Source organism: Chiloscyllium plagiosum, chromosome 15 (genome assembly GCF_004010195.1).
Source record: "Chiloscyllium plagiosum isolate BGI_BamShark_2017 chromosome 15, ASM401019v2, whole genome shotgun sequence".
NCBI lineage: Eukaryota > Metazoa > Chordata > Chondrichthyes > Orectolobiformes > Hemiscylliidae > Chiloscyllium > Chiloscyllium plagiosum.
In genome coordinates, this window is record NC_057724.1 from 31,944,268 (window position 1) to 31,966,968 (window position 22,701).

Here is a 22,701-nt window from a genome sequence, read left to right on the forward strand (position 1 = left end):
CTCAACAACGGGGACAGGCTCTGTGCCAGAGGCTTAAGCCCCATTACTTACCCCTGGTAAGTCGTTCCCCCCCCACAAGTATCCAAAACGGTATACTTGTTCTTGAGGGGAACGGCCCAGGGGGTCCCTGCACTGGCTGCTTCCTCCCAGTCCCCCTCACTGTCACCCATCTGTCTGCAATCTTTGGAGTTACTACATCCCTAAAGCTCCGATCTATGACCCCCTCTGCCTCCTGAAAGATCCTAAGTTCATCCAACTCCAGCTCCAGTTCCCTAACACGGTCTTGGAGGAGTTGGAGATGGGTGCACTTCCTGCAAGTGTAATCAGCAGGGAGGGCGATGGCATCCCTCACCTCAAACATGTTGCAAGAGGAACATTGCACTGCCTTCACTGCCATCCCTCTAAAAGTAACTTTTTTTAAAAAAAACTGGGTCTAAAGAATAGAACAAGCAAAATGCAGCACTTACCTACTTATCACAAAGAGTCTTATTATTAGGTTAGAGGAGGAGGGCGGGTGGGAGGCACTACCTCTGTAGTGCCTTGGGTTCTTCTGCGCGCTTTCATAGGGAAAAAACCTACCCGGCTGCCCCTCTGGTCTTCGTCACTTCCCCCTGCTGCTCCCGCTCTCTCTCTGAAGAGAAAAAAAAACACCACTGCCCGCTACAGGTAAGTAATTTTAAAACAAACTGTCTCACCTTAGCTGTAGCCTTCTGGGTTCCTTTACACTCTGCTGCTGCTCGCACTCAAAATGACCGTTGGCGTCGAAGGGTGAGTATTTATACTCCCTGCTTTCCTTCCTGGCTGCCCCTCTGGTCTTCGTCACTTCCCCCTGCTGCTCCTGCTCTTTCTGTGAAGAGAAAACAAAAACACCGCTGCCTGCTTCTGGCTCATATCCCTCCAAACCTTTCCTATTCATCTATCTATCTAAATGTTTTTAAATGTTGTAACTGTGCCCACGTCCACCACTTCCTCAGGAAGTTCATTCCACATGCGAACCACCCTCTGTCTAAAGAATATGCCTCGGGTCTTTTTTAAATCTCTCTCCTTTCACCATAGAAAAGTGCTCCCTCGCCTTGAAATCTTCCATCCTAGGGAAAAGACAACTACCATTAACTCTATCTGTACCTCTCATTTTATAAACTTGTATCAGATCGGCTGTCAACCTCCTGCACTCCAGTGAAAAAGTCCCAGCCTATCCAGCCTTTCTTTATACATCAAACCTTCCATACCCGGCAACATCCTGGTAAATTTCTTCTGAACCCTCTCCAGCTTGATAATATCCTTCCTATAACTGGGTGACCAGAACTGGACCCAGTATTCCAGAAGAATGTCCTGTACAACCTCACTTCTATACTCAAAGGACTGAGTAATGAAGGCAAGCATGCCAAAGGCCTTTTTAACCACCCTATAAATGTGTGATGCAAACTGCAAAGAAACAGGTAGCTGCACCCCAAGACCCCTGGGAAGCACAATATATGGGATTGATCTTAGGGAATTGTCCTTGATATGAACTGGACAAATCCCCTCATCCACAAGGGAGTAGCCAGCTCTCTCCTTTTCCATCCTTGCATCAACTCCTCCCATCTTCAGTTGGCCAGCGCATAATGGCCCTGGAGATGGATTGAGATCTATGGTTGCCAGTTAACTGGGCAATCTAACAAGTGTCTTGCTCATTCTCCATTATGGAATCTGGTTGGGATAGAGGGTTTTTTTAAAACAAAATTGTCTAATCAATTTGTTCAGAGATGTTATTACACACCTCTGGGACAGGTGGGACTTGAATCCAGGTCCCCTGACCCAAAGATAGGGGCACTATCACTGTCCAGATATATTTATCACTGGTACTAAAAAGCTGCAAATTATTTCAACTCTGGCAGAGACTGAAATAAATATATTTAAACCCTGATTAAATGGGTTTTCACAGCTAGGTTTGGTTACGTTCACAACTGATGAGCAAATGTTCAGTTCCAGCAGGATTCTTTCCAAAAAAAAGTCAGAATCCTACGAATTTCATATTACTTTTCCCCACTGCCTAAATTAATCTGAAGTCATCGAAGCAAACCGCAATCCTTACCATTACCCTGACAGAGATCAACAGACTCAAAGACATACCCAGAATCTTCTGGTCCCTGTGTCTCAATGCTACACCACACTCTTCTTACATCCACACAGCCATCAAGTGAACAGCCATGACCTTGTCAGTCACATTATGCTGTAAAACTCTGTTCCAGTAAAAATAATTTCTGGATATTAAATGGATCAAGTGAACGTCAGTCCGATAAAACTGACAGACAATGATTGTAGATTGGTTTTGGAGTATGGTGACAGTACACATTCTTTATAAAAGCCTTTATTTGTTTAAGATCTTACTAAGGTGCAGAGCTGGCAGTTGGGGTTTGTGGTAGGTAGTAATCTGAGTCAGATCAAGCAGTTTGATTGTTTAAGCTGGTCATTTAAAATTAATCTAGATGAAACTACTTTTTTTTAAAAAAAGCTGTGTTTAGACAATTCATTGGGAATATATTTTACAGAAATGAAACTGAACTAGTAAAGTACTTAATCACCATGAGGGGTTTGCTGGTACCTCTCTTTCCTGCAACCCATTCATGTCAGATTCATTTGATGATCATCGTATGAGCTGAAAAATGTGTTGCTGGAAAAGCACAGCAGGTCAGGCAGCGTCCAAGGAGCAGGAGAATCGACGTTTTGGGCATAAGCCCTTCTTCAGGATTCCTGAAGAAGGGCTCATGCCCGAAACGTCGATTCTCCTGTTCCTTGGATGCTGCCTGACCTGCTGCGCTTTTCCAGCAACACATTTTTCAGCTCTGATCTCCAGCCTCTGCAGTCCTCACTTTCTCCTAGATGATCATTGTATGAGTTCAGTTTTGTTCCCATAAATGTATGTTAGACCAGCTTGAACTCCTTATAAGAAGCTGATAAAGTTTGTTAGTGATGTTTAATTTTGAAGCAAAACCTGAATAAATCTGTCATGAAGCAGTGAAGAGTTTAGATAGTAGAACATTTTTAGAATGTCTCCTGTGCAGGTCTGAGAACAGCAGGAAAAGCTGAAATTCAAATTCTTTTGTTATGCCCAGACTATGCAAAGGTGCTCGGTTATGTGGAATAGTTTGCATATTTTCACAAAGCAGCATTGATATGCCAGTGAAAGGTACTGAGATTTGCATAATAGTAAGCCAGGTTCCACCTACGCAGTTTGTTCCTAATTTGGTTTTGTTGATTTTTCTGTGGGAAGGGTGAAAATCATGAGGGACATTAGATCATCTCGTTAAAGCAGGGTTCCTATTCAGTGCTTTTTAAAACAGCCACAACTCTATAATTGAGTCATGTTGTTCCTTGACTGACTGAGTAAAGTTGCTGTTTACTGCACTCCTGTCTTATTTAGAATAGCAAGTACAGTATTCACCAATAGACCTGGGGCCTTAGTTTCTGCATTCAATCCTTTCAGTAATAAGGTTTTCCTTCATGATTAAGTAATTGAAAAGATTTCCACTTTTAAAGTTGTGCAGCCCAATTAATCATTCTGTGATCTCCTTTGAACAGATTTATGCTGTAGACTGCTATTGATTTTTTATTCTTTAATTCCATTCCTAAAGGAGATCACAAAATTAAAATAAAAACCTAACTCTTGATACTTTATTAAATTGCTGATATTCAAATGTGTGTGTCAAGTTTGCATTCCTTTATTCTTGCATTATTGTTCCTTTGCAGTTGAAGTGTTTCACCACTTCCAAGCCAGTTCATGTCCCTCATACCACCCACCCACTCCCAGCTAAGCAGATTGTGTTCTTTTTAACAGTTTAATTTCCTCTCCAAGTTTGAAAAGCAGGGGATTGAAAACTTCAGATCATGACATTAATCAAACCTTATTTACACCACTATCGCATTTACATCCAGTCTACTAATTTCTAACTCTCACAAGTAGGTTAAAGCCTTTTGCAACAGTCAAAATGGGGTCTGTTTGAACATGACACTAAGTTCAATTGGTTCTGCAGAATTCAGGTTTCCTGCTTTAGTCAATTATACCGCACCCATTCCTTTACTGACGAAAATAAGAGTAAGAATTCCTTTGCTGGTCCCCTCCATTATTTTAACCACTCAGGGAATCTTTCCTGCTCTACAAAAATCTAATGCTAAGCTGATTTTTCCATCATTGTTCCATGTGCTTGAGCCTCAACCGTCCTAGGTTTTGTGACACAACACACACTTACTTAATTCCCGGTCAGCTGAGTGGGTAAATCCAATACACTTTTAGCAAGGAAGCATTTAACATTAAGCTTTGTATAATAGTATTTAATGAATTCTGGAATGAAGTTGTGATCTGTAATTAAAAAGACACATTTACTTTTATGTAGGACACTAAATATCAAAAAGTAGAACTAAATTGACCACTGAATCAACAAGTTTGCACTTGGGTATATGTCTTTTCTTTCAATCCTCTTCATTGTCATTTTTAAAGAATACAAAACAAGACCTGCAATAAATGTCAATCCAAAACTATCAATTTCTTTTTGTTTGAACTTTGTGAAATCTATACCTTTTGCCTTTTATAATTCCTTAAGAAAGTGAACGAAAAGTACTCCAATCTAAAGAAAAATAATCCAACATTACAGTGACTGGCACTGATATATCTTGGAAAATTGTGACCTACATGCACTTATACTGCAGAGTCCATGAGAAAGCTGAGACTCGTGTAAAGACTTTACTGGAAGGCTTCTAGTTGTACAGATGATAAATGCATTCAGTAGTAAGATTTTGTATAAAATGTATAAACATTGATTCCATACAAAAGGAAATAGAATAGGTAATTGGTACCGATCAATTTTAACAACACCATTAGACATACATTTTCTTTGTCCTTTTTATAAGAACAATTTCTCTGTTCCTGTGAAATGAGTGAAAGGTACTGTATAATCTTGGAGTACTATTTGTGAAAATTTTGCAGCATTTAACATTTTATTCTGCTTTTCTAGGAGAGAAACCCTACAGATGCACTTGGGAAGGCTGTACATGGAAGTTTGCACGTTCTGACGAGCTGACGAGGCATTTTCGCAAGCACACGGGCGTTAAGCCTTTCAAATGCACGGACTGTGACCGGAGTTTTTCCCGCTCAGACCATCTTGCACTGCACCGCAGAAGACACTTGATGATGTGAAAGGTACTTAAAGGCCAGCTTCACATCAGAGCCCTGGCTCTGCCTCCATCCCGTTATTCAGCATTGCTGAATTCTGACAGTACCTGCTGTGAGATGGCACCTGTGGATGCCAATTCAGAGAGAAAGAGAGAGCCCGCCCGCCCGCCCGCCCTCAAAAGACTGTGGAACTGTTCACACCAGCTTTCCTTTTGATGTTAAGTACTGACTGCATTTATGTAATTTAAGCTAGGCCTGTCATTTTTGTCATAATTTTTTCTTCTTGATTATGTTAACACAGGGCAGAAAAAAAGCAGGCAGTCCATTACTTGCAGCCAAAATAATGTTTAAGGGCATTTAAATCTTCATTGGCTTGTGAATGACCTTAAGGCTAAGGAAAAGCAACACTGAGGTTGGTGTTAATTATTGGTGGTGAATTCTTCAAAGAACAGAAGATTGACTTTCTAGGTTGTGTCATTGTATTTTTCATTTAATGTGAGCAATTCATACAGTGGGAAGTCTTGACATTTTGTCCAATTTTAACAGTTATCCTATTTTAATGTGTGCTTTATTAATTTGGTGGTATTTAGCCAAGATGCATAAATATTGCTGACAAAGATATGGTTGCTTTTCCCATGTTTCAGCTCTGTGCACCCCATGAAATTGTTGAGTAGATACAAATGTCAAAAGAAAAGGGCCTTCTATTCTCCGGGGTATACAGCAATGTTGCAAAACAGGTTTTCTTTTCGTCCTGCCTCCAGTCTCTACTGAAACAGATCGAACTGGTTATTCGATTTGATTCACTGTAAACAATCCCTCTTTTATTCAGGCTTGTGGGAGGTTTTTGATAAAGCAGCATTCTCTTTCCACCACTGAATGTGATCAGCATAGTGATGTTAACTGTGGTTAAGGAGACTGGCGCTCGTGTTTTTCACTGCTGCAATTCCAGCAGTATTTCAGTTTCTGCAGCAACATAAAAGCTGGATCTGAGGCCCACGCAGCCTTTTGCTTCCACAAGTACTGACTGAGATGTCTTGGCAGCATTATCTGTGATGTGCCAGTGGTCTTAGTTGCTTACTGTGAATATCTCTGCCTGTTACAACATGATACAGTTCTGGAGTCAAATGATATAAATAAAGAGCATATGAACATAGAACTCGGTCATTGAAAGCTAACTCTGAATGTGTATTAATAGACACAATTAATAAATTATTAGTAATTTTCACACACATTTTCATTCAGTTTGATGAACTGTGAAGCCAGATGTAAAGTTTTAGATCTCTTTCTAAGCACCTTGTGCTTCTGCTTTATTGCGTATAAAAAGAGGCAGGTTAGGGTGCAGACCTTTAGCATTGAATGACTTGCTGCTGGGATGAGTGAAAGCTGCAGCAGTCTGCGTTTGCAAACATATGCCCCATCTGCCTTTCGCGTGCTGTTTTTACTGCCCTGTGAGGTATTGTTTTGATTGTGTAATCTATTTATCTTGCGTGGTAGTTTGTAGGTTTAAAAAAAAAAATCAGCCAGACCAGCGAATCACATTTTAATCTGAGTATATGGGAATATTTCTCGAATGCTCTTCAAGCTTTTGTTGGTGTAAGAGTGATCTCTAGATTTCATTAATAAATGACTAATGCTGATCAACAATCACCATGCACACATTTAATTTTACTTGCCGCTGTTTAACCCGAGTGTACTGGCCTGGAGCAGAGACTTAAATAAGTGATTACAGTTCATTTAGGGGAATTGTAATGACATTACAGGAATAATGGGTGAGCAACTGTACCCCACAAACTCAGCAATTGTTTTGTACCATTTCAAAAGAGAAATCTCATTCTTGCTACCCCTTTTAAAACACATTTTGTTTTTTTATGCCTGTTGTTTTTGATGTCTCTAATGGAGTGGTGTTGATCTCGGGTAGGGAGAGAGATTACTGGCTGGGAATAGAGATCAACCCCAGGATGTGGGTAATCCACACAGAGTAAAACTGGCAGCATCCAAAGATGATGAATATTGTTATTCAATCTTTGTTCATTTCCATTATTTTTGCCGTACAGTTTCCCCAGTGATGCTGCCAGTTGCTGTTTAAACACAATATCATGGTCATTTTGAAAAGAGGAATCAGCCTTTGTGTAAATGGTGCTAACAGTGAGATTACCTCTTAATGTAAAGAGAAAACTGAAGATGGACATTGTACCTCCGTTCTCATTCGTAGGGAGCTGGATGTCCATGAATTAAAAGAACCGACTTGTAAAAGTGTAATTTCTGTAATAAATGTTGCAACTTTACACCTCTTTGGATTCAATCTTTTATAATTGCAGATATAATTAGTTACAGATATGATGTTGTTTGGAGCTTTATAGTAAAGGGTACTGTACTGCACTACAAAAGACAGCACTTCCCAGTATAGACTGTCACATGGTGTAACAGAACTCCATAATATCTTTGAAAACACCATCACATCTGCAGCCTCTGTCACATAATTGTTTGTGGTTTTCTCACTTTTGCAATGATATGGGATTTGACTAGTTGCAGTGTGCTAGCTCACTAAACAAGTCAATTTGAAGAACGCATTAATTCTTTCCTTCCAACTACTCTGGGAAGGAAATGTGAACAGGTCGGAAATAATCAGCTTGAATAAATTATAGGAAAGCTAAAATTCCTTACAAACCAGTGAAGTGAAGTTGTTAGAATTTGAGATCTCAGGCATTTTCTTGAGTGAATTCAAAAACGTCCAATCTTTAAGATGTTGTCTGTAGTGAGGCACGATAGCCTTAGGAAATGAAAAGTTTTTAATTCTCTGATTCTAAATATTATTCTTCTGTTCATGTAAACAGACCAATTTAAATAGAGCTCTGTTGTTATACATCTTAATCCACAAAAGTGAGTTTTCTCAGCATTTAACAATTTATCTGCAATGTTCTCACTACACCAATGCAAATTTATGTTTCGTGGTACTTGTGAAATATACGAAGAATTTTAATCTTGTAGAATTTACTGAACTGAAAAGCTGCAGTTCGACCTGTAGCCTTAATGCAATAAATTGGCAGAAGTGTTAATAGTTATTACTGAAATGAAGTAGCTTGCCTTAGCTGTTTGGTTAATGTTGTTTCTCTATTACTAAAGTCAGTTAAATGAGTTCAAACATGGGATGAGAATAGTTAGGTGCTGTTTTTGACTGGCTTAGATTCAATGGGCCGAAGAGTCTTTTTCCGTAATGAAGATCTTTGTTAATCTAAATTTAAAAAGTAGAGGAAAAACCTCCTTATCTCACCTGAACCAAAAGCTTGGAGATGGGAGGTAAAACCAGATCGTGACTCCATATTCACAAGCACCAATATCCTGATTTACATTGTTCTTGTACTTGTTTCAGTATTGATGGTCTCATTGTCTCCAACTTCCCGGATATAATGGAAGCCTGTCACTCAAAACTCCTCTTTCACTGTTAATTCATTGTATACAATTTTGATAAAAATGTTTGAATAATATTTTTTCGGGGAGAAAGTGAGGACTGCAGATGCTGGAGATCAGTCGAGGAGAAAGTGAGGATGGACCTGCTGCGCTTTTCCAGCAACACATTTTCAGCTAATATTTTTTCGGATTGTATTGAATTTTTTGAGTATTTTTAACTTCAGTCTGGCTGGTGGGTTGTTAAAATGGAGCAGGTTAAACCCCAGGCTGTCACAGTTTTTAAAAAGCATGATTTTTTAGGTCAATGAAGAGCTGGCTGCCCCCAGCACCTTCTATGATTTGGACTCCTAATACCACAGTCTGAACATTGAAGAGAGTAGCAGCAGTCCCTTCGCAACTATAAAGCAAGTCTAAAGATCAAACAGACTTTTCAAGTTAACTTAGAACTTGCCTTGGGACCAAAATGAAAAGAATGATGGAAATCGGCAAAAGAGCCAGTTTTGGAACTTTTTCTATTCTATGCTTTCAACCAGTTTTCAGTGTTTCTTGTAGGCTCCTAAACCAGGCCTGAGCTACCTTGATATTAAAGTTTGATATCTGACCAGATTCCTAGCATACTCCACTGACTATTTCTCATCAGTGACTTACTCCAAGTTATGAATCTATGTTTTTTTGAAGGAATTGAAGAGCCTTGGGCAACCAAGTGTTTTCCTGTAGCTCCACAGATTGCAAATGGCTCCCGCTACTCACAGCTGTTATCACCACCATCACCATGACTACAATCCTTTTGCTCCTCACAGCACTCTCCCCTCCAATAAACCATTGCCAATGTTCAGTTATTCAAATCTTCAGTTATCCAAAGTAATTTGGTCATAGAAAACCAATTTAATTAGAACTAAAAGAAAGCTTCTTCAACCTTTCAAAAAATACTTAGCATTGCAAAAAGACTAGAAGTTGCGCTCATCAGAACTAGCACACAGGAAACCTACTTGAACAAAGAAGCAGTGTTTCATACAATATGAGCGTGGAGAAAGTGAGGTCTGCAGATGCTGGAGATCAGAGCTGGAAATGTGTTGCTGGAAAAGCGCAGCAGGTCAGGCAGCATCCAGGGAACAGGAGAATCGACGTTTCGGGCATAAGCCCTTCCTGAAGAAGGGCTTATGCCCGAAACGTCGATTCTCCTGTTCCCTGGATGCTGCCTGACCTGTTGCGCTTTTCCAGCAACACATTTCCAGCTACAATATGAGCGTGCTGATCAGTTAGGCCATCATTACTGTGGAGATGCAGCAAGAAGGGTTCACTGTCGATCTTAATCCTCAGGACAGAGAGATTCTGATTGGTCAGTGTGTTATCATGGAGATGCAGCAGAGATTGACTGTCTTCATGACCCCTTTTGTCTTTTGGAAAAAGTGTAATGTATCTATAAATTCCTGTTCTCTCCAAAAAAAAGGGTCCTCTATTTTAAATATGTGGGTTTTAGCACACACAAATGCATTATAACTTACATAAGTACATTGGGGCAATAGAACAGAATGCAGAATATAGTGTACAGCTACAGAGAAAGTGCAGAGAAAGATCAACTCTAATATGAGAGGTCTGTTCAAAAGCCTGATAGCGTGAAGAAGCTGTTCTTGAGACGAGGTTCACAAAGTTGCCAATAAGTTGATCTTTTAGTGTGTGCGACTGTAGGACTCAATGTGTATATTGACCAGTGAATGAAGGCTTTCTTTGGTAGTATTGGTAGTTCTTCTATAATGCGATGGTTGCTTTCTTGGGCAACCGCACATTATAGAAAAATTGGGCTTTAGAAACCGTACTTAGTGTTGCCGATGTAATCGCGTTACAGGCACACACGTTTTAAAAGTTCACACTTTAGAAACCGTGTCCCTAATTTGTCAATTGTGTTACCCTGAATTTGTTTTAATGAAATGCACGTTACAGCAGAATGACTTGTAGTTAAGAACCTGTGATTTCTCAACTGATACATCAAGGAAAGGGAGAACATTAGTTTACTCCATTTCAGTGGGAAATTTGAGCTCAGGATGGAGTTTTGTTTTAAAACCTAAAACCAATTCAAAGTCACCCTGAGGGATGGAATGCTTTATTTTTCTAATCAACCTGTTTAGATATTATTACACAACTCTGAATGCTTGTGGGACTTGGATCCTGACTTCCTGATGCACAACCACTGTGTTACAAGGACGCACTTCACAAAAAAATAGTTATATGGTTTCCATTAGACAAACTTTTAAAACTTGGATATTTATTGCTTATTAACGGTCCAGCTTACCTTGTTCATTTTTCAAACTGAACTCAAATTCCACCATCTGCCATATTAGGACTTGAACCTATGTCATCAGGTCATTGACCTGGGAGTCTGAATTTTGAGTCCAGTGGCATTACCACTATGCCATAAACTCCCCATGGAATTTATTAAAGCTATGTGTCAAAGTTTTTGCAACCGTGAATTGAAATATTGCAAACGTGTTATTTACATACTGGAGATTTGCAAGGGCGAAGAGATTAGTGATCTTTCCTTCGAAGATGCATTTCCCATGGTAACCAACAAAGATAGTAACAGACCTGGACCAAGGAGGAATCCCATGGTGATGCCATTTATTTGGGTCTCCATGATGTCATTGATACCGAACGAAAATAGTTTCAACAGTACATTAATTGAACTGGGAGGTTCCACAGTAACATTTGCTGAGGGCAATAACGATGAACTTCAGTCCAAACGTTTTCTATTGTTTTCATACAAATAATGTATTAATTTTTAAAATTGATTAATATCTCACTGCTTCTTTAGCATTCCACAGGAGATAATTGAAAACAGACGTGGACTGAATAATACCCAGCTATATAATAATGAACCAGAAGCTGGAGAAGAGAAACCAAGGGGTTGCAATTATGCAAAGATTGTGTAGAAATAAAAGTGAGTTTTATTAGCTCTGTCATGTTCTGTGGCCTTTGTTTTGCACTTTTGCAGCACAATGAGCAATATTTGCCAGGTAATATCACTTTGTACAGTCTATTCTCTGCAACCCTGATGAGCAATGATAATTACAATAGCTACATTTTTCAGTACAATTTTTAATTTGTTCGACAGGTTAAAGTCCCAAGTCTTCCCCAATTTTGTATGCAAATCAATGTTAACATTGCATTTAGCAGAATTAGACAATAAAAATACTCCAGTGGTCGTGAAACATTTTGAACAATCTGAGCTCATAATGGGGCTATAGAAATGCAAGTCATTTATTTCTTTACATTACTCCATTAATTTAAAGCAAAAATGTTCACCAAACAGTCATGCCATATCGGCTCATAATTTTGAGGAAATGGCAAGGTTCCCATGTTATCTAAAATGGATGTCACGTTCCTCCTCCAAGGAGGTGGGAGTGAAGAGTGGGACATGTTTGACACAAATGCAGTTCACAATATGTTTAAAGCTGTAACTGCCTTCACCCATAAGTAATTTTCACAATCTGGCTTTCTGAAACGCAACTTATGAGCTTTACAAATTTAAGGAAAAAAAGCCTAAATATACCTCCGTTCTTTGGTAGCCTTTTGGGATTGGCTGCACTTTCTGCCACCCTGAAGTATGTGTACTAGCAGGGATATCCCTCAAATATATTTTAATAGAGTGATAAATATCTGATAAGAATCTTAATCAAAGTGTAATTTGGGTCAAAAATTAATTGTTAAAGTATAACTTCTTAAAGGCTTTAAACCTTGGCTTAAAAGTGTACACATACATGTTTGGAAATAATTGGCTGCTCAGTCGGCAGTCATCACTGGAAAGTTAATATCAGCAAATATGTAATTTTGATTGATTAATAGTAAATTTATATATAAAAGGTTGATAAGGTGTGTGGAATTATCAAATTGTCTTTTGAAATCCCTGTCCTTTGAAACAAAAACATGCTGCCATGTATCTCCGTGGGTGGAAAAAGGTGCCTTTTAGTTTCTGAAGCTGTTTGTTGACATATGCCTGAGGGCTATCCATGTTCATACTACTTGACTGCTTCTATAACCTATATTCACAATGAACGCTCTGTAAGTTCCATATGTGATTAACTAGAAATGAAGGGGTTAACTGTCTTATGATGTGGGGCTATAAGTACAAATGTTTGTCAGTATACAACTTGAACTAACTAAAACGAAACAGGAAGTTGAAGCTTTACGACTAGCCCCAATCAGAACCTGGACACAAAAAACAGACTTGAACAGGGACGTCGCTTTATACAGCATGAGAGGAGGCTGCAACGTCCCACTAGCAACGTTCAACTAGCCTGGTCTAGGAAATGTGTATCCACCATTAGATTTTGCTATTGGAAATCTTTCATTGTATAATTTGAATGAGAGTACTAAGAGTTGCACAAATCAGTTTAACATCAGCTGAGTTTCTCGTGTGATATATTTGCATATGCTAGAAACTACATGCATAAGTACATAGATGTAGGCAAAAGGAATTGGACATGTATTACTTCTTTGTTTCTTTAAAAAAAAGGATAGCCAATCTTTGCATCCCCTTTGCAATGCCCCAACCAATTCGAATTTATCTGCCTACTCTGAGAAAATAAGATTGATGGTTGACTGGCGAAAGTGTTTGAAAAATAGTTAAACATATCAGTGAGGTTTCTAAAAATATTGTGAAGTCTCTGGTGCGGAAGGGTATTTCATTTTACCTTATGCCTCCCGATATGGGCATGGAACGAATTGGCATGGAGAATGTAAGAGCACAATGTAGATAGAGGGCATGGAATTTTAAGGGATCATGGGGTTTGTGGATCTTGGGATGGCATGAATTGCAGCCAGGTTAGCAGATGAACCATTGGAGATTGCGCAGAAGGGCATGGATTAGTATGGAGGGTGGGAGGGGATATGGGTAGTTGAAAGGGGAGAGCTTTTTAATTTTCATCACTGGGACCATGTTAATATTGTTATGATTCCAGCTAATGTTATTGCACAAAGTAGATCTCGAACTGAAACCTGGCTTGATACATCAGTGTTTATTTTTGCTTTCAATAGGGTGGTCTTTCACAGAAATATTAGCAAGCAATGTTGCAGTTTTGGTTTTAACAATCAACCAGAAATTTACTTTCAAATGAAATGAAGGTGAAATAGAATAAACCAATTATTTATTTTTGGCAAAATGTAAAAAGGATTGAAACAAATGGTAATAAACCTCAGATGTTTGAATTCCTTTTAATTCCCATTTGTTTGAACCTTCTGCAACTTGATTTAATTAAGGGACTTTTCTAATTGTAGGTCAAGATGAGCTAAGTTTGCTCTTCAAAATTATTTAAGAATTGAGCATTTAGTGAACTTGCATGATGGAGCAGTTCATTTAAAGCCTTTGAGTATGTTTGTAGTCTCACTAAATATATGCAATAGTGGTAAGTTGGTTAAGATTTTGTTTTGATAAAGTATTTGCTGTCTGTAGGTTTATAATGTACCACTTTTCAAATTCTAAGTTATTTATCCAGAACTAAAGGGAAATCCCGTTAGGACTGACAATAACGCATCCAACTGCAACAGTGTGCGAGTATCTTGAACTACAGTAATTTTAATGAGTTCTGCCTTTTTCTCCATGCTAGGCTTGCTTGATACTTGATTGAATTGATTAGGGGAGAAAAAGCTGTGAATTTTAATGTAATCTTGTGCAGAAGTACAACTATCATGTCTCAATAGACAGGTGATGTGTTCCCTTTTAAAATGTTCAATAAAGATGCTGTTTACATAAATGTCAAAACTGAGAGACTGAAAATGTGCAAATTGGTGTTTTCTTTCCTAGTTTGCATTTAATTTTTTAAAAAAGTGAATGATTTGAAATATAAAAGTGTTTTGCATTTTTTTTGCAACAAGAGCAAGGTCACAAATTCCAGATTGTGATTCTGTAATACCAGGTGCTGAAGATTGAGGGCATTATTGCACAGAGCAATAATTTGCAGACTGGAGCCTGATGATTGCAATCATTAGATGTTTTTTAATGTATAGTTTTTGAGGTAAATATTATAAAGATTTTTTACTTGCATCAGCAAACCCCCTAGACAGGATAATATCATTGGGCAGTTATCCTGAGGGTGTTGGCATTGGGCAGACCTTGTTTTAAGATGTGCTGACATTACACTGAGGAAGCATTTACGCAACTTCAAAAATATTTGTTCATGAAATGCTGACAAGGCCTCATTTATTGCCCAGCACTGGAGATGATAATGGTACTCCTAGAACTGCTGCAATTATCGAATACTTAATGGCATAGAAGGAGGCTCTTCAGTTCATCCTTAAGGTAAGGATGCTCTCATGTTAATGGTCAAAGTTTTGACCAAATAAGGAAGAATCAATGATTGCATGTCCCTTTAGGATGATAGCACTCTAATAAGAGATCAGCAACTTACTGATGACACATTGAATGAACTAAATTGGTTAACCCTATTTTTCTCTTCACAGATGCTGCCATATTGACTGAATGTTTCCAGCTTTTTATCTTGTTTCGGATTTTCAGCATCAGAATATTTTGCTTTAGTAGTAGGTTTGTTTCCCTTATGGCAGATGGAGAGAATACAAACCAGCTCATTCTCAAAAACTGGCAGCTTTTGGCCAGCACAGACAGGGCGGATCCCACTGAGCTGCTTTGGGTGACGGCCATTTGAGGTTTCTCACCCAGAGTATACTTGCTGCCCACTTCCCAGGGTAATTTGATGTCGATTGGAAACTTTTAAAGTTTCCACATGGCTGCCTTTAGTGATTTTGTGATTTGTGAGTTTGTGCGACATATAGTGAGCAATGATCTGAATGGGGTAGCCATTATCCCACACGATGGCTCTGATGCAACTGTGTGAAAGAAGTTCCTATGTTTGCTGTACTGAAACCTTTGCATTTAATCTGGTCGTGTCGCAACTTTAAATTATCTCACCCTTAACCATGAAAAACAATCTGCTTCTGTCTGTAAAATAAACAAAATGTTGAAAACAGTCTACAGGTCAGGCAGCATCTGTGGAGGGAAGCAGAGATAATTTTTCAGGTTGATGACTCTTCTTCCAATCTCACCTGTCTAACCTATCCCACCTTTTTGTAACTTTAAATAGTGGTCGCATTATTCTGTAAACTTGGTTCTTCAAACAAGAAAACACAATCTTTAAATCTGTCTCTTTTTGTATTTTCTTAAACTTGGCAATGTTCTATTACCTCAACATTCTTGGAACAGTATGATGCCCAATGGTGCTCATCTACTGGAATTGACATCTTTGATAGATTTTATATGCATTCATTTCTACCTTCTTAAATATTCCAGGCCTCTAGTGTTTATGCTGAGCACCAATTGGATACAAAGTTGGCTTGACTGTAGGTGACAGAAGGTGCTGGTAGGGGTTTGTTTTTCAGACTGGAGGTCTGTGATTAGCAGTGTACAACAGGGATCGGTGCTAGGTTTACTTTTGTTTGTCATTTATATATAAATGAGTTGGATGAAAGTACAGAAGACATAATTAGTAAGTTTACGAATGACACCAAAATTGGTTGTATGGTGGACATTGAAGATTATCTAAGATGACAAGAGGATCTTGATCTATTGGGTCAATGGGCTGAGGAGTGGCAGATGGAGTTTACTTTGGATAAAAACAAGGTATTGCGTTTTGGTAAAACAAGGGCAGGATTTACGCAATTAATGGTAGGTAGTGGGTAATGTTGTAGAACAGAGAGACCCAGGGGTTCAGGTACATAATTCTTTGCAATTTGCATCACAGGTAGACAGGGTCAGAAAGAAGGTGTTTAGAACGTTTGCCTTCATTGCTCAGACCTTTGAGTATAAGAGTTGGGATGTCATGTTGAGTTTGTACAGGATGTTGGTGAGGCCTCTTCTGGAGTACTGTGTGCAGTTCTGGTCATCCTGTTATAGGAAGTGGTGGATGTAGGTACATTTACAAGATTTAAAAGACATTTGAATAAGTACTTGAATAGGAAAGGTTTGGATGGATATGGGCCAAATGCAGGCATGGGGGACTAGTTTAGTTGGGGAACATGGTTGGCCTAGACTAATTATACCAAAGTGTCTGTTTCCATGCTGGCATCCCCCTTGGTATACAGGTACCTGGAGGTTCTGGTGGATAGGATGGTGGTGAGGACAGATGACTCTATAGTGCCCTATTTTAGCATTGCGTTTACACTGTGAGCAAATGGTTTAGCCTCTCTTTATGAAATTTCAATGCCAGAGGGTTTGCTTTCCTGCTGTGAAATGTGGCTAAGGAGCAGCTTCCTTTTGCTACAGCCATCTATGATAATGATCAGGACCTATAATATTTGCTGGATCCACTGTACTCTTAACGTCTCAACAGCGCATGGAATGAACTGAGTTTGTTCATCCCTGTGAAGATTAGACTAAGTTTTCAGAAGAATGGTCACTTCCACAGGACTATGCAACTATGTCCTTGCCCCTGATGTGTCCTGAAGTTTGAAGAACAGTTTCACCAGGAATGACAATGGAAGGTTGAGGATTTTTGTTTTATCGAATCTGGGACAGCTTTCCCATTTTCTAATACGCTGAGCAGGTTGAGCTTGTCTTAATAAGTGGGTCATTGCCATTAGTTTTATGGATTTTTTTTTCTTGCTCATTATAGGATTTGGGTGGCTCTGTCTAGTCAACATTTATTTCCTTCTCTAACTATGTAACACTTCTAAAGCTATGTATGCAGAAGGAGGAGAGAGGACAAATTCATCTGTGATTGTCATCAACTGCCATCTCTTTTGTCTTTTCATAAATCCAAATGTTAAAATCCATTCTGACAGCTGGCAATGGATGACACGGTGGCTCAGTGGCTAACACTGCTGCAGCCGTATTAAATTGTCCATACTGTCCAGGAATGTATTGATTAGGTGGATTAACCATGGGAAATGTAGGACTAAGGGATAGAGTAGTGGAGTGGGGGGGGGGGGGGGCGGGGGAGAATGCGAAGGGAGGTGAGACTGGGTGGGATGCTCTTCAGAGAGTCAGTGTGGACTTGAGGTCTGAATCCAAATAGCCTGTTTCAATACTGTAGGGATTCTTTGAAAAGTAGGCTTGTTGGAGGAGTTAGTTGATTATCTGCTTTCCCTGACCAATGAATGGCCTCTGAGTCCACTAAGTGTCTCCAACTCACCAGTTGTATGCTAATGAGACCAAACCTTCTGTGTTGGGGCTATATTCACCCTCTTTCCTGATTATTGCAGCAGACTCAGGATGTATTCTTTGAAATGCAATGATATTTTAAATCAGAAAAATAAAATCTGGTTTTAATATCCAGAGCATTCTGCAGTTGTGTCTTGTTCAATAATCTAATCCGACCTGTATTGGTGGTGCAAGGGCAGGACAGATGGTGAGCTGACCGGAATGAGTAAGTAGCAAGCTCGGACAGCAGGACAGCTCAGTAGTAAAGGAGGATTTTGGACCAATTAGGTGCCAAGGTCTCCTCTAGGTAAGGGGAAGGCTGTCCTCACCACCATCCTATCCACCAGAACCTCCAGGTACCTGTATACCAAGGGGGATGCCAGCTCCCCCCTCTTGACCACCTCTTTTCACAATGTCACAAATGGCTTGGAATGGTTGCTCCTGCCTTGCAGTGTTTGAACTGGTATGATGCTGAGTTTTAAATGTGGCGTCCATGCTTTCTACACTAAGGTCCTGGTAGCAATAAACACTTCTGCCTCTGTCCACACAGTTCAACAAGAAGGGCCCTGTGGAGGCCGGAGGCATACCTAATGAAGTGAACAATAGTAGGTCGTGTGAGAAATGCTGCCAAGGCTCACAGGAAGAAACTGTCCATGTAGCTCCCCAAAATCGACACTGAGCTAAAACATGGGAAGTGTAATCTGAGATACTGGTGTGCTGCCATGTTCAGGAAACACACATTTTGACATCCCTTGAAGTCTTCTCAACATATCCATTTTTCTAATGGTCAAACATTCACCTTGGTGAAATGAAAGCATGAAGGACTAGAAGTACTCAGCAGGACTGGCAGCATCTGTAAAAAGAGGAACAGAGTTAATATTTCTGGCACCTTTCACAAGGCTGATCTTAATGAGATGGAAAAGGCATGGAAATGCTGGGTCCTGACTGTAATTGCCATACACAGGGTTACAAAGTTCAAGTTCAAACACCACCAGCCTTGGAGGTGGGTCACAGCATGTCTGAGCTGGTAAATTAAATTAACCAATGGTTTCGATTCTAGGCTACTTAGTATTTTGCATCATTATTTTAGCTCCCACCAGCTTCCCAGAGGTACCCACTGGCTGGCAAACCTAGCTCGATCAAACCCAGAAATGAGAGGCAACATGTTGGGTTCCTGAAAGTGTCAGCTTGAGCACCACATCTTGCACCTAAAAGGGCAACTGCTAAACCTAGAATCCCTGTGAATGTCAAGAAATAAGAGATAGCAAAAGAGAATGTTTGTCAATCAACTGATCGTTCAGTGACTCCAAAAGGGTAGGCAACTCGAGAAAGTGCAATGACAAAATTGAACTGACAATTAGGAGAGCAAAAAAAAGAGATTGAGAGGTAAACATTGAATAAATGAAGGAAAACCCAAAAATGTTTTCCAAACAGATGAAGAGTAAGTGGATGACTAAGGAATGAGTAAGGTCTATTTCAGGTCAAACATGCAACCCCATGTAGAAGCAGAATATCTGGGGATGGGATCTTGATGAAAACCTGTGATTATCCTTATAAAAGTTGGGCGGGGGAGCAATGTAACGAAGGTGAACGTTTTGGCTAGGTAAACCTTCTGACAGGGGAAATATTAAGGATTATTGTAACTTTGGAAGCAGGTGAACCACATTTCAAGTTAGATATGACCTTTTTTTCCCCAGAAGGTTACAAAGTGAAAAATGAGATGTTGTTCCTCCAGCTTGCATTGATCTTCTTTGGGACACTGCCGGAAGCGGCAGGGACAGACCACTATAAACACTGGAGGAAACATCAAAGAAGCGCTTTGCAGGAGGCTCCCAAGCACTGATGATGTCGCCTAGCCAGGGGACGAAACGTTTGCAACAAAAACTTCCAGCTCGGCGAACAGAACCACAACAACGAGCACCCGAGCTACAAATCTTCGCACAAACTTTGAACAGAACATAAATGTTAGGATGAGACCAAGTTGTTTTTTTGAAATGACAAGCAACTGGATAGTTGGGGTCATCCTGTGTACAGAGCGAAGTCGTTTTAAAATATGGTCACCCAACGTGAGTTTGATCTTGCTAATGTAAAGGAGACTTTATTGCATACCGTAAATACAACAGATTTGATTGAAAAGTTTGTGTTGCACATTGAGGAGGGAAGAGCTGGGACCGGAAGTGATCTGCCTTCTACGACTGCATGGGAAGGTGCCATGGTGGGTAACAGAATATTAGGAGTGAAGGAAAATGATCTAGGGTAATCCACCACATCATGATAATGAGCCTCCGAGAAAGAAAAGCCCCCATCTGTTTAAAATGGATGACCCCTTCTATAGTGACTCCTAGTTCTTGATTCTCCTGTGATAAAGTATCTTCTTCACATCTTTTATGTTACAATTCATTCACCTCTGACTCTTTTTAAAAAATACCCCAGAATATATAAGCCTCAGATGTTCAACTTTTTCTCGTAAGGCAACCCGCCTATTCCAGTGAGCACTCTATGAACTGCTCATGTATTTACATCCTTTATTGAATAAGGAGACCAATACTGTACATGGTATCCCAGATTAGGTCTTACCAGTATCCTGTGGAACTGAAGCATATCCTTCCTGATTTTGTATTCCATTCCCCTCACAAAACATTACAATCTTACATTAGCTTTTCAAATTATTTGTTGTACCTAATACTAACCTTAGTATTTCAAGCAAGAGGACACTCAGACCCTTCCCCATCTCTGAGCTCTGCAATCCCTCACAATTTAGATAACACACTTCTTGTTTATTCTTCCTGCCAAAAACCAACAGTTTTGCATTTTCCAACATTATACTCCAAAAATCTTTGCTAAATCTTTACACATTCACTAAACGTATTTATATTTTACTGTAGCCTCTGCAATTTATTTTGCCACTTTCCTTTGTATCCTTGGCAAAGTCGGCAGCCTTGCCTCCTCTCCCTTCAATCAAGCCATTTATATAAATTGTAAATAGCTGAGGTCTCAGCTGTCTTCATTACAGTTAATAGCCTTTGATACCAGTTCCTAATATTATGTTTGGTTTTGTCGTCAGTGATTCAACAATAATATTAATCAAAGATTTGTTACCAACATAACAACGGAAATTTCAGTGAAATGCAAAAGCTTTTGCCATCCAAGAAAGAGCTGACTCGAACACCGAGTTGGCAGTTAAACATGTAATATCATAAATCTAGCTGTTTTAATAGTTTTGTCTTCAAGTTTGCAATAACAAATGAACGTATGGATTATTTTCCCACCTTCCAATTTTACTGTTGTTTTTCAAGAAATGGGCCTTTTTGACCACATAAAAGCCTGTGAATCCTTTGTTGGACTATTAAATGTAGTTGGGTCTAAAACTCATTGTGGGATAAGCAAAATGTTGAGCCTATGAACTTGTGGGAACAGCTGTGCTTCAGACTGGAGTGCACGTCAACCTGCCAGGACTTGATTCTTCTGCATCGTGTTCTCCATTATCAGGGACTCGGAACTGCATGTCAGATGAAGTATATTTATTACATTCCTTAGTATAATGTGATGAAAGACTTACCCTATAAAATATCCAATTTAAGGAATTTGAAAGTTTTTCTGCAGCTCTACTGCCATCTTACAGCAGTTACCTTTATCGATAATACCTTTTACAGAATGCAACTGCCTAGGAAAATATTAAAACACCCTTGAAGTCCGAAGTGTTGCAGTACCCAGCTGGTCATTTCTTTCTGCCCTTGCCTGCCTGATGATTGAGTCATACAGCATGGAAACAGGCCCTTCGGCCCAACTCATTCATGCCGACTCGGTTCCCTAAACTGAACCAGTCCCACTTGTCACGATTTGACCCCTATCTGTCTGAGCCTGTCCAAATGTCTTTTAAATATTGTAATTTTGTCAGCCTCCACCACCTCATCTTGTAGCTCATTCTATACACGCTCTACCCTTTGTGAAAACATTGCCCCTCAGGTCCTTTTCCAACCTTTCCCCTTTCACCTTAAACCTATGCCCTCTAGTTTTGGCCTCCCTACCCTGCAAAAAATGACCCTAGTTATTCAACTAATCCACGCCCCTCATGACTTTGTAAACCTCAATAAGGTTACCATCTTAGCCTCCGACACCCAGTGAAAGAAGTCCCAGCCTATCCAGCATTTCTAATAATCCAAGCTTTCTAGTCTCCGTAATATCCTTAAATCTTTTTGCACCTTTTTCCAGTTTAATAACATCCTTCCTATAGCAGGGCAACCAGAATTGTAAAAAGTACTCGAAATGTGGCCTCAACGTCTTGTACAGCTATAGCATGACATCCCAACTCCTACTCTCAATGCTTTGACAGATGAAGACAGGTGTTGCAAACACCTCCTTCACCACCCTGTCTATCTGTGGCGCCACTTTCAAGGAACTATGTTTGATGTGATTTATTTATTGTCACATATTTTGTTACAAAGTACAGTGAAAAGCATTCTATAGTGTCGCCACTTTCCAGCACTATCTTAAGACACGGTAAAATAAAACAAAACATAGAATATAAAGGCATTAAAAGGGAAGAAATAAAGAATAAGTGCCCAACTTTGCCATTGTCCTTGTTAAGTGGGCCAGGGGCCTGGTGACCAGACACAAGTCCCCTTAGCCATGTCACCATTGGAACAAAAGTTGCCCACTCTTCAGTGCCATCTTGCCTCACCAATGTGGATGCTACCGATGCCACTTCAGACTCCCCTCATCGATGTGGCCATTGCTGATACCATCGGGTCTTGTCTTTCATCACATTATACTGAGGAATGTAATAAATATACGTCATCTGACATGCAATTCAGAGTCCCTGATAATGGAGAGCAAGATGCAGAAGAATCAAGTCTTGGCAGGTTCAAACTCGCCTAGGCAGGCACCTCCATGAATTCATGCTGGACATTGTCGAGAACCAATACTTACCTCTGCCGCAGCAGCCATGAGCCAGTGCTAGGACTGCCTCGCCGATGCAAAAGTCAAACCTGCTGTCAAC

General features: G+C 39.7%; 1 protein-coding gene across 2 annotated transcripts in view; it reads left to right on the plus strand.

Annotated features, from left to right (window-relative positions):
* klf8 (Kruppel-like factor 8) overlaps positions 1-7,434 on the plus strand; it is a 60,894-nt gene extending 53,460 nt beyond the window's left edge. Inside the window, exon 5 of one of the 2 annotated variants that reach the window (XM_043704640.1) lies at positions 4,992-7,434. In XM_043704640.1, the coding sequence (XP_043560575.1) occupies positions 4,992-5,173 (182 nt within the window). In that variant the 3' untranslated portion in view covers positions 5,174-7,434. The remainder of the gene's footprint in view (positions 1-4,991) is intronic. The other variant, XM_043704641.1, reaches the window with a different exon arrangement.
* The last annotated feature ends 15,267 nt before the right edge of the window (positions 7,435-22,701 follow it).